Below are 16,752 nucleotides of genomic sequence, written 5' to 3' on the forward strand. Positions count from 1 at the left end.
CAGGATCCAGCCGGAAAATAAATGATGCTGCACATCAGCTGATCCCCCAAGTCACTGGGTGACAGACACCCAGCACCCACCCTGCAAAATGTTCAGGCAATGCAAAATGTCTCCCCTCAAAGATGCAATGAAAAGGGGGAGAGACACAGACGGGTCACGCCGGTGCTTCAAAGCCAAGCTAGAGGCCAAGCCAAGAGGGAAGGAGGTCCTGGCATGGCTCCCACCAAGGAGGAACACAGGCAGAGCACGGGCAGGAGCACGGGCAGGAGTATGGGCAGGAGCATGGGCAGGAGCAGGGGCAGGCAGTGAGGAAGAGGAGCACACAGCAGCATCTTTCCAATATAAATCAGAAACAGTTTTGAAAGGGCAATGCAGCATTTCATTTGGTGCGCAGCAACTCAAAGGCATCTGCAGCATTTCAGGTGAAGATTTCAAGGTGCTGTTATGAAATCAAGCTGATTAAGAAAGATAATTAAAATTCCTTGTCCTGGTAACCCACATGTGCTGTTCAGCCTTAACAGGCATCTCACCAGGCTCACAGTCACTGTGCTGCGAGGTACGGAGCGCATCCCAAAGTGCTGGACCACAGCTGGGATGGAGCAGCACCCAGCTCAATGAGCACCCTGAAAAACAGGGGTTTGGGGTCTCTGAAGGACACGTTCAGGGTATGAGGCTGGTGGGGAATGGGAGGGAGACAAGAGCAAAGCAAAGACGAGGGCTGGGATGAGTTGGGCAATGGTACTGCCTTCCCGTCGGCGCAAGGATGCCACACGTGCAGGAGAAAGGGAAAAGGAGACAAAAATGAGGCAAAGAAAAAGGTGATTGGAATCGTGGAGGTGCTTCAAAACAGGCTTTGAAGCTCCACAGCTCCTCACACTATCTGCTTGATCCTCCACCTTCAGACTAGAAACACTAACCAGCTGAACACTAAAAAATAATTCACCCTGGATAGCAGGAAGGCGAATCAGAAGTAAAAATAATCCAGCTGCTCCCACGGGGGTTAAACATCAGAGCTGGGAGGTGAAGGGAGAGGGGGCTGGACCTCAAAAAGCAACTGGTGATGGAGCAATATGTGCTCAGCTCCCATTGCTGCCCCATCAAGTGCTTTCCTCTTTTCTTTTTTTTTCTTGCTAGGAGTTTCCAATGCGAGGCACATCTCATCAAAGTCTTGCGAATGATTGTGCTCTCGTGATTAAAAAAAAAAAAGTTATATAAAAAGGATGCCTAGATGTGTGGTTTTTTTAATTAAAGAACACTGCTTGCCCTACTTTATTAACTGGAGTATGGGAAATAATCTATCAGGGTGGTAGGGAGTTTGGGGAATAGGACAGATGGAGCTGGTGTAAATTTTCAATCAAAGCACATAAAAATTAACATACAGAAAGATTTTTTTGTATGCGTGCTAGATTACTTATGCTTGGTTATTTTTTTTTTTTTTTCAGAGGCTCAAATTAAGCCTGTTTTGTATCTCTGTGCCTCAGGAAAGGAGAAAAGAAAGGATAAGTGTTGTGTTTATAGTGCTGGAGCTTCACTCCCTGCTCTCCCACTTCTGTTTTAATGCTGAGAGATCGTTCTGCTTTCCAAAAGGGGTTTGAAAGGTCTTTTTCACTGAGCAGAGACCAGCAGTGGGGAGAAAAGAAATGGGAAATCAAAAGGAAAATCTCAGGATGTCAGGAGGGTTTTACTCCTGGGTCAAAGCCCCCTGGGACCCATGCGGGTAAAGTGCTGGCAGAGGCACCGGTGACCTTGGGGCCATCATCCCACCTTCGAAAGCAGCTGCAAATCCACGCTGCAGAAAGCAGCTGCAGCCACCAACCTCCTCTGGGTGCTGGGCAGCACCGTTGTCTTTATTTTTCCAAAAACCAGTCTTGTTCCCTCCAAAAAACCACCTCCTTCTGCAAACAGCATCCCTGCAGGCATGCACCTCCAGCTGCATCACCCCCCCACTGCGACCCACTGCAGGGAGATACCATCTCGACAGAGAAATTACAGATAATCTTGAGCAAAAGCACGCTTGGCACTCAGATTATATTGAAATTCTTTTTATCTGTTCCCGTCGCACTTAAAAATTGGGTGTCCCCAAAAGAGAGAGATAAGGAGGCCAGTCCTCTGTGGTCCTGCAGTTATCTGGGATGCTCTTTGCAGTGCAGGAGGTGCACAACCTGTTTAAGGCAAATTAAACCCTGTAAGTTAACCTAAAGGAAACTAAAATCACTCCAAAGTGATTTAAAAAAAAAATTAAAAGTTACATTTCCCTTTTCCCTTGAAATGTGTACTTTTCACCTAATTTTTGTCCAAACTGATCCACAAAAAAACGTAACCTCCTGTACATTTGTACAGTCATCTCCTGGGCTTTCCCGCTTTTAGATGCCTTTGCAATGCCATCCTGCTTGGCAGTAACTATTGTTTTCATATTAACGCTCCCCTGCAAAATAAAAGTGGTTTTCATTGATTTTGTTTTAATGCCAACCATGCACTTCTCTTGCTGCTCTTCATTTTACATGGCAGGACTTTACTACACAGGATTGAAGTAAAAAGAACACTCTTAAATTTACATTTTTAATGATCTATGGCTAGTCAGAAATCATTACTTTTGTTAAGGCAGGTGAAAAGCGATCAAAGCCAGGGCAGTGAATGTGCCACTGTGTTGCCACCATCCACTTTGATGTAATGAGGTGGAAAAGCAGAGGAGAGGTTGATTGCTATCAAGGGGAATTTTTTTTTTTGGGGGGGAGGGGGGGGGGGGTTTTCCCCAAGGAGATATTCTGGTGGTAGTCTGACTACTAAAATATAATTATAAATCCTGGCATTGTCTCTGAAGATTTAGCAAATATCTGAAATAGTTTATAACAAATTAAGATGTCAAGTAAGTAAAACCTCTCACCTGCAACTGCTCTTATTTAAAAACCCCGTGGGAGGAGAGGGCATGAAGCCCCAAGCCCAGCAGGGATGCTGTGACCTCCTCCCGAGCCCGCTCAGGTACCACCATACACAGAATAAAATATGCCTTTGGGTTTGTGCTAGCACGGGCTAGCCTGTGGTGAGAGCATTCAGCTGGAGAAGGAGGGAAAAAACTGTTGTGCATCGAAAAGAAAATCAATTTCCTCTACATCTCTATCTATCAGGCTGCGTTTCCAAGCCAGCTGGCATGTTGAAGTATTTGCCTTCTGATGTGCTCCTTTGTTAATGGTGTGATTTGTGTCGGATCAGCGTCTCTTAACGTAATTATACTGATTACGGCGGAGGAACGGGAAGACAAGATGCGGCTGGAGGAGCGGATACATCCTCAGCTCGCTCTGGCCTTGTAGCCATGTAATTCCATGTATAAAACAGAGTTCTGCAAAACCTGCATTTCACTGAAGGCTGGTTTAAGATCCAGACGATGCCAGCAGGCACCTTGCTGCTCAGGACAGAAAGACAGGAAGTCTAAACCCAAAGTCTGTGGAGGTGGGACCCCATCAACTTGGCTGGACCACACACAGGGGTGTAGAGGGTCAACACATGGACCATGCCCTGGATTGAATTTCTCAGACAGCTCGCCTTTTGTTAGAGCTCTCTCAGGCATCTCACACCTTTCTGCTGTTCCCAGTAAGGGTATATAAATGTTTTCCTCTCCCTCATATTTGTCTTGCCTAAATTGTGCCATCCCCATGGAGGCTGGCCAAGGAAATGGGAAGCCATCAATAAAGACGACAGCATTTTTTGCACCCATCTGTGCTCTTCCAACAGTCGGAATTACAGACATTTAAAACCAAGACAGGTTTTTACCCAGCTCTCTTTGCTGGGCAACCTAGAAATGAGAGACAGAGCCACCACAGCGATGCGCGGGAAAGGACGCAGCTCTGGGATGGTGATTTCTGCAGCCGGGTACAGAGCACAATCCAGACACTCCATCCTCCCTCCTCCCACGTCTGCCTTGGTGTATCCACACACAGGATGCCCACGAGCTGGAGAAGGCTTTCACTGCCACGCTGCTGCAGCCCGATGTGGACCCTGTGGTTAATCACCCCCTTCCCACGACCCTCCCTCACCACCGAACCCACCAGCTCATGGCAGCACTTATTTCTTTTAAGAAAAAGCTTAAGAAAGCGGCTGCTTTCTTAAATTCAGAACACAGATCCCTGCCCTAGATTAGCTCTTGAAAAATGCCACCATTTCAAGGCCACAGCAGCAGTGCCTTGGGTGGTGCTGAGCCCAGCTGGCTTGGTCAGTGGAAACAAATGCACCAAACCACAACAAAACCAAAGTGGGAAGCCCAGGAAAAGTGAGGTCAGGGGCAAACTTCCTCCAGCTGCTAAAGTTATTGCTCGTCACCCACAGCTTACAACTCCCTCACCACCACTAAACACTTGGCCAATGCATTGCTTAGGCAAAAAGGCATCGTCTCTTACCGGGCTTGGGGATGAGTCCTTGAAAAGGCCTGTGAAAAATAAGGAAAAAAAGGAGATTTAAAATGAAACGCCACTGGGAAGCCAACACACTTGGACTCAGCATCCTGTCACAGCCCAGGGAGGGACAGGGACCAGCCTGTCCTTCACGGGCTGTGCCATGGCTCGTGTGGGACCAGCAGGAGCTCCGTGGGGATGGGGACCTTGCAGTCCTGTTTGGGACAGCCTGTGCCCCATCGGTAAGACGACAGGCAGCGTGGCCCAGTGAGAGGGTGATGGAGCTGCTCTTAAAACCAGTTTTCTTTTCCCTGTCTCACCTTACAGTGAAACACTGACAAAGTGCTTTTCCCCTCCCACTTTGGCTCTAAAACCCACAGGACCCCATCGTGAACAGCCAGTACCCGGCAGCTCTCTGAGCACTGCAGGACCCCCAGCACCACCTTGTACCACCAATACACCACGCAGCGTTTCTCCTATCACAAGCCTCCTAGAAAAGGGGCTGGGATTTCTCTGCCCATGCATCCAGCACACACCAAGCACTGTTTTCTCCTGCCAGTGCTTTCCCACCACCTCCCTGGGCAGCAGACAGGAGGAAAGAGCAGGAGTCTCTATATTACAGCCCTCTCCTTTCTGTCAAATCATTAGCTGCCAACTTAATTGCTGTCCTGGGCGCTGGAGGCATTTATAGTATTTACATTAATAGGTGCATTTAGGTCAGGTCCCTCCTCTCGCCCTCCTGCCCAGTGGGGTGGCTGACACCTCTTGCCACGTACGTACCTCGTCACGGTGAACTTGATTTTATCAGCGACGGCCAATATCCTCTCCAGGTTCTGCGAGCCGAAGGTGCAGGGCTTCCTGAAGGGGATCCCGGGGGGCAGCCCCTCTATTATCACAGACCCTGGATTGCTCTTGATCCGCTTGTATGGCACTTGCACGGGGTATTTGATCCCCAAGGCCTCACCTGGGAGAGAGGTGAGTGGTAAGTGAGTGGTAAGAGAACAGGATGCCAGGGATGAAGCTCTGGCTCCATCCCTGGCATCGCCAAAGCACAGCGTGGCGTGGGCAGGCTGCTCGAGGCACCACGTCAAGCCTTAGATCAAGGACCAACATTTTCAGGTCACCTCCACGATGGGTCCCAAGGCAACATGAGTGCACAGAAGAGCTAGTGGGGATGAGGAGAGGCACCATCCTGTACGGTGATGCCCATGCAGTGTGGTGGGAGGGATGGAAAGCTGCTGCTCTTTGCTTTGGGACATTATTTGGAGGTAAATCCATAGGCGTGTTCCCTCTCTGAGGTCTGGCTGCAGGACCAAGGCTACTCATTTCTTTGCAAGTAATTGCTCTTGTGGGAACCTGCACAAGTTTTACCTCTGCCTAGAAAATGGTGATAACAGCATTTCCCTGCCTTGTTTGATAAAGAACAAATGCTGGGGCAGGCAGGCTGCACGAGTGTCCTGCAGAGCCCGGGTAGGTGCCCTGGGGACAGGAGAAGTGGCATCTACTCATCTCCCAGTGCTCTCAAGTGCTCACTACAGCCCCTCCTTATTCCCTTCCCAACCTCCCACCACTCGCTGCACTCCCACTACTCCACAATTCTCCACTAGTAAATTTACCATCATTATCCTTTATGGAGGGAGGGCTAAAATAAAACCAAAACGTGGCCAGGCAGCAGGCAGGCTGGCAGCGGGCAGGGCTGTGGCATGCTCTCTGTCACCAGCTCCCTCCGTGCTGTGCAGGAGCCACCTCCGCAGCAAATGTCTGCTGCAAAGAGCACCAATTCCCAGACCCACCATTCCCAGAGGCATAGGGAGCAAAAACTTCAGGAGGGATAAGGGGGAATAGAACCGACTCCCACCCTGGCTTCTCACCATATTTCTTATTGAACAGGTCCTGGACTTGTTCCCGCAGCGTGTTAGCGATGTCTATTCTGGAAAGCCTGGCGTCATAATTTTCTGTAAAATAAAGAAACAATTATGGACTTCTGCTGGTAAATTAAAAGGCACTCTGTGACTTTTAAGTAATGCCATTTTCTAATTATAGGAAAGTCCTTATCTTGCAATTAGCTAATCTCTGGAGTGGGCCATTCAAAGTCCTTAAAAATAATCTAAACAGAAATATGTTTTGTTTTTCCCCCGCCCGTTTGCTAAGAATAAAAGCCCCATGAAATCGAAGATTCAGTTGCGATAATTACCAGCGTTAAAATAAAACACACTCCAAAGCCTCTCTGAAAAGCCAAAGCCTTTGAAAAGCCTCCGTCCCTCTCTGCAAACCCTCCCAGGCCCAAGGAAAGGGACTCTCGAGCGGGGCAGCACTTGTCCCTGAGCCCATGAGCTTCTCTCTGTCACTCCTTCCCCGATGGAGCCACTGTGCTGGCTGCTGGTGCGCACCGGACAGGAGAGGTGCTTATACAAACATCACTTGGGTGGAAAAAGCCCCAGAAAAGGCAAACTCTGAGGCTTGGATGAATTAATATGCATTCCTCAAGGTCAGACGGTGAGATAAGCAAAGCTGGTTAATTAGGGCACCATCCAGAGTGCTTCAAGCCTCTTCTTTGGACCTATGGGACTGCCTGCCCTGGCTGCGTGTCTCGTCTTCTGGTTGTCTGTCCTTCCCATCTTCTCACCCCACCTCCTCCTCTCCTCCTCCCATCCTTGCCTTGCCTTGATCCTCTGCCAACCCACCAAGCCCTGATGCCCCACGGCCGCTCCCTTCCTACATCTGTTTGTTCTACACAGCCCCTGTGAGGGGCCAGGGGTTCTGCCTCAAACCCCACCCAGATGCCTCCAGGCCCTCACCTTGAAAGCCCTGTCTCTTCACAGCATCCTCCAGCAGCACCTCGCTCAAGTCCCTCTCGCTGGCAGCTGAGACAGGGACATAAGAGGAATTAGGATTGGTGGTGCAGCCAAGGGGGATGCACAGGAGGGGGTTTCCAGCCAAAAAACTAACGAGGTGGGGAGGGAAGGCAAGAGACGTGCTGTAGGAAAACGCTCTCACTCCTCTCCTACCTAGTCCTTAACGGCCCGGGGCCGGGCGTCTGGCAGCCTACCTTTGGCTGCCGGGCTGTCCGACGCCGGCTCCTTTATGCCCTCTGCCAGCAGCTCCGGTCTGGAAAACAGCAAGAAGCAGAGGGCACACGAGTGAGCAACCCGGTCGATCACACTCTGCTGCTCCAGCATCCCCTAAGACAACGTTCCTACAGCCACAACTCTCTAGCTGCCTCTGGCTCATGCTCTTTGAAAGCTCCTGCAATGCATTGGGAGGAACTTTGGAAATAATTTTCATGACGACAGGCTCTTTAGTGAGCCAATCTGATGCTCCCCAGGATGAGATTAAGATGGTGATGGCTGAGCAGCTTAAATCACCAGCTACAGACTTTTAGGAGACATGGTCCCACACATTTCTTGGGGATGGGAGAAGCCATGCACGGCTTCTTTCAACATACAACTAGCTCCAAAAATTGTCACTTGGGTACCTAATGCTAAAAGCACACAGTGATGCTTTAGCAGGGCTCGTTATGAGCTGTGCTACAGGGAAATGGGGCTGGGATTGGGACAGGAGAACCCCAAAGTGTGGTCGGGCTGGCCTGGGAACTGCTGGTCTGACACCTCAAAATCTCTGCACTCCTAACGTTTCTTTTCTGTTTCAGCCGCCCGCCGTGTTGGCTGCATCAGCTCTCTCCTCTGCAAGGGAGGCTGAGTCAGCATTTGGGTGCAAAACCCCTCAAAATACCTAAAGACATTTTTAAATCCATCTCTGCTGGACCTGTTCTCTCTTTCAGAGCAATGCTGTTGTGTTACATGGGTCATGGCATCTCACAACCCCACCAGCTCCTGTGACACACCCCTGATCCCCAGCACAAGGACATCATCTTCCCTGGTGCCCACAGCATCCCATGTGCACATCTGGACCCTGGTTGGAACTGCTTCCCATAGGAAAACCCTCCGGGGCTCCCAGCCCCTCTCCTTGCCCCATACTTGAGCACCCTGAAGATTAAAGGCTCTGGCTCCTTCACCCACCCCTGGGTGCTCCCTGCTGCTGTGGCCAAAGTTTTGCAAAAGCAGGTTAAAAACCCAAAAGACATCAAGGGAGAAATGACAACACCACTGTTGCCTCTCAAGGATGGCCCTGACAAGGCAACAACCCCTGGTTGCTTCTAACCAAGAACATTTATTGAAGGTGACCAAGTGATGGACACTGCACAACAGCAGGAGCTCCAAGCAGGAACATCCCAAGGGAGGGCCACTCCACCTGCCTTACCTTTTAATGACAAACTGGATGTTGTTACTCGCTTGCAGGATCTTCTTCAGCTTTGCAATCCCAAAGCAGTTGGGACGCCGTAGCAGAATGCCCTCGGGCAAGCCCACAACAAACAGGTCCTCAGGGTACATCAGGAACTTGGAGTAGGGAACTTTGACCGGCTCTGATATTCCTATGGCTTTCGCTGCGTGGGGATCAAATCTCATTAGTTTCCTGGACCTCCACAGTGGGTCAAAGCAGCAGCGACACAGTACGTTGGTGAGGGGCTGGAGATGTTTTTGGAGTGTTTGTTGTCACACTGTGCATGGTGTTGATGTCCCTGATGTTGGCAGACACAAGGCTAGGGATAGAGCCAGGCAGATGTCCCTGATGTTGGCAGACACAAGGCTAGGGATAGAGCCAGGCAGCTGCCAGCAGCTGGCTGTTGCATTTGCTGCATTGACACAGCCTGCCTTTTGGTGGCAAGCATCTAAAGTGCTTCCTACTAAGGCTGCAAGAATCTCTCCATGAGGCAATGGGACCCCATGTTCAGACCTCCATGGATGTCCCTCTGCCAGATGAGGGGATGGGGAATGTGCCTGGGGGATTCCGTGCCAGCCTGTGCAGCCTGGCATGGTGAGGGCTCCCCTTGCTCTGCTAAATATTGCCAAAAAGCAACTGAACAGCCAGTGCCAGAGGTGAAAAACCAGGTCCAAATCCCAGCAGCGTGGGCAAGAACCCCCTATTAAAGCGTGGGGTGCTCTCCCAGCCCAGGGGCCGCAGCTCAGCTCTGTCCCCAGCTTGTGGGATCTGCTGGGCAGAGCCGCGTCTGCTGGTCTTGCCAGTGGCAAAAACTTTCTCCCAGCTCTCAAAACGCACGTGTGACCTCGCTTGTATTTTTTCTGGGTTAAATAACCTTTCTCAAAAGGGGTGAGCAGAGCATGCTGAGTGTCAGCCCCTGGCACCAGCGTCCCACCAGCCTTCCTGGGCCACACCACAACCACCTCAAGTGGAAAACCCTCTCTGGTATTTCAAACAAGTGATGGAGGAACCACGTTGGTCCTTCCTTCCACAGAAGGAAGGCTGAAGGTCACGGCAGCAATTCCTGGACTGGAGCCAGTGAAAAGGCATCGAGAAAACCAAGGGAAGAGCTGCAATAACAAGGCCCGGGGAGATTTCAAATGCATTTATAAACCCAGCAGACAGCAAATGAACAAATTAGATTGCACCTTTACTCAGCGGCTGGTTGGGAAATGGTAGGTGACATTTCTGAGCAATTAGGAGCTCCCCATGGCAGAGGCTGGCACTCAGCATGATGAACGTGTGTTAATGACCATCTTACCGTATCTTGTGTTGAACAAAATTTCAACTTGTTTCCTCAAATGACTCAAAACGTCCCCTATACCATCTGAAAAAAAAAGAAAAGAAAAGAAAAAGAGAGAAATGCTCTGAGAACCCAGCTGTCTCTGGAGAAAGCGACACACAGCGCAGGTGAGCAGCCCCTGACCTCCGGCAGAGCCGGCTGCGCGCTCTTCGTGCTTCCCAGATCAGTGCCAGCCCTCTGGCAGCTGCCTCCAAGCTCATCCCTGAGCAAGGAAAGGCAGCAATGAACCTGCCACAGAGCTGTGCTAGCAGCAAGGAGGAAAAAAAAATAGAGGACAAAGTAAATCTGGGGAAGAGAGGGGAGGACAGAGCCCAGGAACATGGCTGTGCTCTTCTGCCTGAGCTTTTCCAAGGCTGAATGCTTTGCTGATAAGGTAGGAAGCCCAGGAAACCCAACCCAAAATCCATCTGTGCTCATCCATCCTTCCAAAAACTTGCAATGATCAGGTGACACTCAGGGTTCATCATACACTCACCTGACCCCTCCATCTGCTTTTCTTCATGTTGTGACTCCTCGCTGGGCCCCTTCTCTGTCCCTGCCGAGGAAGAGGAGGGTTATCCATGGCCAGTGCCAACAAAACCAGACCAGACATGAGCAGGTAATCTCTGGGTCCCCCCCCCGTTACCCAACCTTCCCCTCCCCTCACTAAGCTCTGAGCACACATCCCAGCACAGGCCTGGGCCATCAGCATCACACCATGAGCTGCATAAGTGGAACAAGTCCATTGTCTACATCCAAGAGATGAGACCCAGCACTTGGCATGAGCGAGGGCAGCTGCAGCGCCGGCACAAATCCCCCAGCGCAAATCCCAGTCGCAAGCTGGGCAGAGGAGCCAGGGTTTGCAGTGAGCTGGGGCTGGAGAGCGCTGGGAAGGAGAGGTGGTGCTGGAAAAGCCACCAGTTTGTCTATCAGAGCTCCCAACTGGCCTGATTGAGGTCACGACTCTGGAAGTGGGTCCCAACTCCATCACCTTGAGTCACAAAATGGTATTTACTCATTTCTGACACACTCCCCAACTCCCGTGCCCCCATGCAGCCTCCTGGATGCCTCATGGCTGGTACCTGCTACCGTTTCTAGGATGTAGTTGGACTCGTCCGAGGCCATGCGTGAGGGCACCGCATCCTGCATCTCATCTGAACTGGGCGATCGGTCTGCGGACAAAACCCCACGGGTGGCTTTTGTGTCAATGATGGGGGGGCACCGTCCCCAAAACAGGGTGCAGGGTCCTGGCCCATCAGCAAGGGTTGAGCAAAGGGTCCCCCACTCCTGGCAGCCCCGCACGCCACAGCCCCAGAGCTGCTCCAGAGGGGCATCTGCCCTCTTCCTCCTGGGGACCAGCTGGAGCTTGTCCCTGAAACACACCTGACCTCTCAGCCCGAGGGAAAAGAGCAAAAGTTTCCTCCTATCCTCCATGGAAGGTGAAGAGCAAAGAGAGTTCAAAACTATTTACTTGGCTTAATTCCATCTCCACACTCAATTTTGGCTTAAGAAGTTAATGTCGCTTGACTCAGCTACTCCACTGTGAGAAAACTGTTCCACTAATGCTGCCTTCCTCCCCAAAATCACACTCCTTGGGCTTCCCTGACATCATCTGTGTGCCCCCTTCATTTAAACTTGTTTCCCCTAATGCTGGGCTCTCCAATGCCCTCAAAGATCTGTCCAAATGTAGCTTTAAATAAACCTGCAGCTAGTTTAAATACTTCAATCAGGTCACTTCTTAATCATCACCTCGCAGGATAAATAATCCAAATTTCATCCGTTTCTCCCTGTAGGTGAACACCTCTTTTCTATTAATCCTCCTCCCTGCCCTCAACTATATTCCCTCTGATTGAACTTGATCTTCAAATAAGGTAAGAAAAAGTAGACTCTGGACTTGAAGTGTGATCTACCCGTTACTGGAGAAGTGATAACACCTTCTCCTCCTCCTCCTCCTCGCACACACCGCCAGCTCGCCACGTATTGGCTTTCTTCTATTCCATTAGCTGCCAATTTGAAAATTAAAATGTTTGATCTACCCCTTATACCTCGTTCCTTCTGCCTCCCCCATATTAACTGTGTGTTAAATCCATTCTATAATAATCCTGGAGTGACTCCCCCAAATATCACTCTATTAAGGGGACTGCTCAGTGTAACAGAGATGACACCAGCATGGCAGGGCCAGGCATCACCGCTGCCCCCAGCACTGCTCACCCTTGGGTACGTTGGGAGTCCTGTTGCTGACCTCATTCTGGTGAGATTATTAATTAATGTTTGTAAAGCACACTGCAAATGCAAAGTGCTAACTATCCACTCATTAAACACAGAGGATCATCCTACCATAGGCTGTGCTGTCCAGGTCAGGTAACTGGAAAATGACTCTCCCAGCTTCCCCTCAAGCACCCAACTGCTCACCGCCATCGCCACCCACCATCACTGACCTCTCTGGGCAGAAACATGGGGAAAAGCCTCAGTGCCACTGATTCCAACACGTTTTCAGCACATGCTTAATATTAAACCTGTTCTTGTGAACTCCTCAGAACCAGGCTGTTTTTCTAAATTAAAGATCTCATCAAATGCATCCCACACTCGATACCTGGGATCCTCCAATCCTGTGCGTGAAGGAAAGCAGCAAAACAGACTTGCTTTCTCCCAGGGAAAGGCAACATTAAAAAGTGAGGAAGGAGAGAGAGAGAAACAAGAGCAAACCCTGAACCACCCTGCAATACCCCCAGGAAACTCACTGATTCCCAATATGACCCTTAATATGACCTTCAGTGAAGAAAGACCAGTGCAGGGGCACAGAGGACCCTCCGTGCTGTGAGACAAATGCCTCTTTTCAAAGCAACGCGCTGAGACACTACGCAGCAGCCCTGCACACAGCCAGTACCCCAGTGCCTACCTGGCACAGTGATCTGGATGATGTCCAGCTCATCCGGCTCGATTTTGATCTGCCTGATCCCACCCAGCTCTCCTGAGGTACCTGTTGGGGAAAGGCAACCAAAGGCAATCACCAACAGGAGTCAGCAGTGCCATGTTTGCCCACCAATGCAGAAGGGAAACCATGGCCAGCTGTGACTTCAGTGCCAGCTGAGCATCCTGCAGCAACGAGGCTTTGGCCAAGTGGCCCAGCAGCATCAAGCCCATGGCATGGAGGTACCCAAAGGACATCTGTGGGCATGGCCTCTGCAAACATCTTGGCTGGCAGAAGCCACCGGAGCCCTTGAACCAGCCGCCAGCCCTCGTTATGTGGTCATTTCCTGGCTTTCTTCACTTAAAATGAACTGGGTCACCAACAAGTGTTGGTGGGGATGCAGGAGGAGCCATCTCCAAAGGGCACTCCTGGCATTTTTTATGCTCCCAAACTCATGTTGGGGACAAGTTCCTCTGCAGACCCCCTGCTCTGGAAGGACCGACCGCAGCCGCATCACACCAGGGCATGTCCAGCTGAACCCTGGTACAATTCAGTGGGGTTTAAACCCCCACCAGGCGAGGAGCTTGCAGCTTGGGCAGGCAGGACAGCCAGGCATGGCATGGCTTCACCTGTTTGGTGGGGATTCAATGGGTCTAAGCCCCTAAACCTGTGGAAAAGTGTTGCCCTATCATTTGCGGTGCTAAGTACACCAACACTGCTGATTTCCTGGTGACCCAATCATGGTGGCTTTTAGGAAGAAAGGAACTCTGAGACTGAAGACCTCCCTTAGCATTGCATTTAAGCATGTGCTTAAGTCTCATTATTTCAATTTATGCACTTTTGGAAGCCAGCTGGAGGGTAGCAGGGTAAGACCCTTCATCTCTGCATCTATCAAACAGGGATAAAATCCTGCCAGAACCATCCCGTCGGGCAACCAGGTAACTGGTCCCACATGTCCAAGTGACTTGGAGGCAGCTTTCTCCAATGCCCCCTCCCCATATCACTATTTTGCAAGAGAAAATGAATTATCCTCACCCGGTTCACAGCTTTCAGAAACACTACACTTCTCGGACCTGGAAGGAAAAGGCAGACAAGAAAAGTGGTAATGGAGCAACTAAAGAGCTTAAAACCCAGCGGTGTGGGTAGGAGTGATCCTGGCAGGAGGGAGAAACACCACAGCCCCCTGCCATGCCAGGCAAGGGCTGCAGAGGGGTCCCTGGGGACACTACACCCACCCTGTGGGTTTCTCTGCAATCAAACCCTGCTCCCAAACTGTCCCCTGGTATCAGCCCTGCCACTAGACCCCAACGGATGTAACCACGGCAGAGAGCTCCTGAAAACAAGAGGAGTTTTAAGCTCGAAAGCTGGTCAACTCCATCCCGTTGCGGCAGAGAGCAGCGCACAAAGCATCGTTACACTGTGGTTACTCACGGAGCTAAAGCAAATAGGGAGAAAGGAAAAAAGTCAATTGATTTGGTAAATATTTATTCTGCCCAAAGCTTTTCTCCCCTGAAAACTGGGCACTATCCCAAACTTGTGTCTACAGTTAACTTTGCACGCTCAGGAATTTACCCAAGGTGTTCAGCATCCAAATGAGATTATTTTGCATTCTCAGGACACGTTTGCTTTCTGTCTCTCTCTTTCTTAACCAAGAACAATCACGGCGCTTTGGCAGAAAATGATCTAAGGAACAGCACTGGAAAACACTCCTCCAGGATGCTGGTCTTTCAGGGGGAAAGGAAAACCCTTCTGAGCCAGCACCACATCCCCGTTGGCTCAGGGGGAATGTTCAAAAGCACTTCTCGTTCACCTAAATCCACTCAGCAGCGTCAGCAGAACAAACTGGCAAGGCAACATGAAGGAAGCCAGGAGTGCTCTCGAGATGTTCTTCCTATATGTGGGAGGGGTAAAAAGGCTCTCTGGTCTAGAAAGTACCGTGTATGTGACCTAGGAGCCTTGGGAAGGGTTTTAAACTCTCCCACTTGGGGTCAAAGTCAACCTTTCCCTAGGGAAATCTGTGAGAAGGGTTTCCCTGGGGACCATGTTACCCCTTGCAGTGTCTGGCCCTTCTCCCTGGAGTTCTGGCACTGCCCTTTCCCTGGGATGAGACTCTGACCTGGGTGGACCACTGCTATGGAAATGCTCTGCTCCCACCAGGGAACAGAGGTTCCTCATTTGCAGGAAGATCACAGTGGGATTTAAATATCCATGTCTATTTTCCTACAGAGAGGTATTATCAATGCACTGGGAGATTTGGGGACATTCAAGCTGACCCCTGCGGCAGGCAAAGCAACCTGTGCCCCACCACTGACATTCATGATTCCCTTTGTAACCAGTGGTGCACGTGAACCTTGGGCTACATGGCCCAATTCAACACACATGATGACAGTGTAAATCAGGAACCAGCATATATATACTCGGATAAATTCACAAGGGATCCCAAGATGATCTTCAGGTTGTGCCAGATTTACACCAGTGGAAGGTGGTCACCTCAGCCCAGTGTGGTCCACATCATGGCACCACCATGGGAAGAGTGATCCAAATCCATCTGAGTACCAACCACCCCTAAATCACCTATTTTTCCTCATAGGGGCTTATAAAGAAGACTCTAAAGATGGTCACATCATGCAACCCCTACCTGGTCCAGAGCTGGAGTGCAGCAGGGGAGACGGGGATGGTGAAACACTAGTGAGAGCAGCATGGGGACCATGAACCTCCAGCTGCCCTCGGAGCTCTGCAGCAGCAAACCTCAGCTCCCACCGTGTTGGCATGCTCTCGCAGATACGTGTGGCTGGTTTTCTACCTAATGCTTTGCAGAAACCAGCTCAACATCCCTAATATCCCATCCTTCTACATCCTTGTTTCCAGTCACGTCAATTTAACTGCACAGTGGGATCTTCTGTTGCCAAAATTAAAAGTGTTCTAATTGCAAATGTTAACAAATGAAGGGGAAAACAAGAAGCCCCAGGCCAGGTTTCAGCCCTGCAGCATGCTTAGAGGCCAGTGGTATTTGAAGCATCACCATTTCCCCTGGCAGCCAGCACACAATGGATGCTCTGCTGCTCCCCAAGTCTAAATGCCTTCAGACAAGGAGCGATTCAGGAAAGTGCAGAGAGCAAAAAAAAAGGTTGGAAAATGATTTTGTGGCTGAGCCTTAGCTGGGGATCTTGCAGATTCAAGTTTAATTCCTCCTCTGGCACAGGCTCCCTGTTACACCAGTGAAGCATCTCAGGTCTGGACCCAGCCCAGCCAATTCCCACTGCAGACACCTCTGTGCTGAGCACCGACCATTTCAATCCCTGTACCATATCAATGCACAGAGCAAACCAACATCACCCACAGAGACCTGGTCCAGGCAAGGCAACCCAACCACCAGCTCATCTTAACCCTCTTCCCATGCCCACGGTTGGCTCTGCCTTGCATCAGAGCTCCAGTGTGGCACGGTTTGTATTGCACTCGCAGCCAACGGTACCAAGAAGTGAAGCCAGCTTCTGCAACTGACAGGAAATGTCACCGTGGCATAGCATGGGGCACGAGTGACACCCATGGGTGCTCCTGGGACCCCATCCCTGGCAGAGGAGAGGGTGAGAAGAATTTGGCTTGTTCCATTCAGCAAAACAAAGCCTGGGAGGGGACACGGTGGTGTCCCACAGCAATGGGGCAGCAAGGTAATGCAAAAGCCATCTCAACCCCATGGGGTAAAACCACCCCTAAACCCTCCTCTGAAGCTGGAAATACCCAGAGGGTTGGGCAGCCCGAGAGGTCTGTGCCCTCCAAAGCTGTGAGATTTCAGTGCTCGGTGCACTGCCAGGCTCACTCGCTGCCTGGTCTAACGCTGCCGACATGGCAGGTTC

At 50.6% G+C, this 16,752-nt stretch overlaps 1 protein-coding gene across 1 annotated transcript in view; it reads right to left on the bottom strand.

Annotated features, from left to right (window-relative positions):
* LOC104530618 (general transcription factor II-I repeat domain-containing protein 1) overlaps nt 1-16,752 on the bottom strand; it is a gene marked incomplete at its 3' end in the record, with an annotated part of 37,372 nt that overhangs the window by 1,145 nt on the left and 19,475 nt on the right. The window contains 12 exon segments of the mRNA XM_029086809.1: nt 3,541-3,657; nt 4,392-4,420; nt 5,166-5,349; nt 6,257-6,340; nt 7,184-7,249; nt 7,435-7,493; nt 8,646-8,829; nt 9,967-10,032; nt 10,484-10,543; nt 11,070-11,159; nt 12,887-12,967; nt 13,934-13,971. Coding sequence (XP_028942642.1) covers nt 3,541-3,657; nt 4,392-4,420; nt 5,166-5,349; nt 6,257-6,340; nt 7,184-7,249; nt 7,435-7,493; nt 8,646-8,829; nt 9,967-10,032; nt 10,484-10,543; nt 11,070-11,159; nt 12,887-12,967; nt 13,934-13,971 — 1,058 coding nt within the window.

The sequence above is a fragment of the Antrostomus carolinensis genome, unplaced genomic scaffold, assembly GCF_000700745.2.
Source record: "Antrostomus carolinensis isolate BGI_N321 unplaced genomic scaffold, ASM70074v2 scaffold5149, whole genome shotgun sequence".
In the NCBI taxonomy this organism is placed as follows: Eukaryota; Metazoa; Chordata; class Aves; order Caprimulgiformes; family Caprimulgidae; genus Antrostomus; species Antrostomus carolinensis.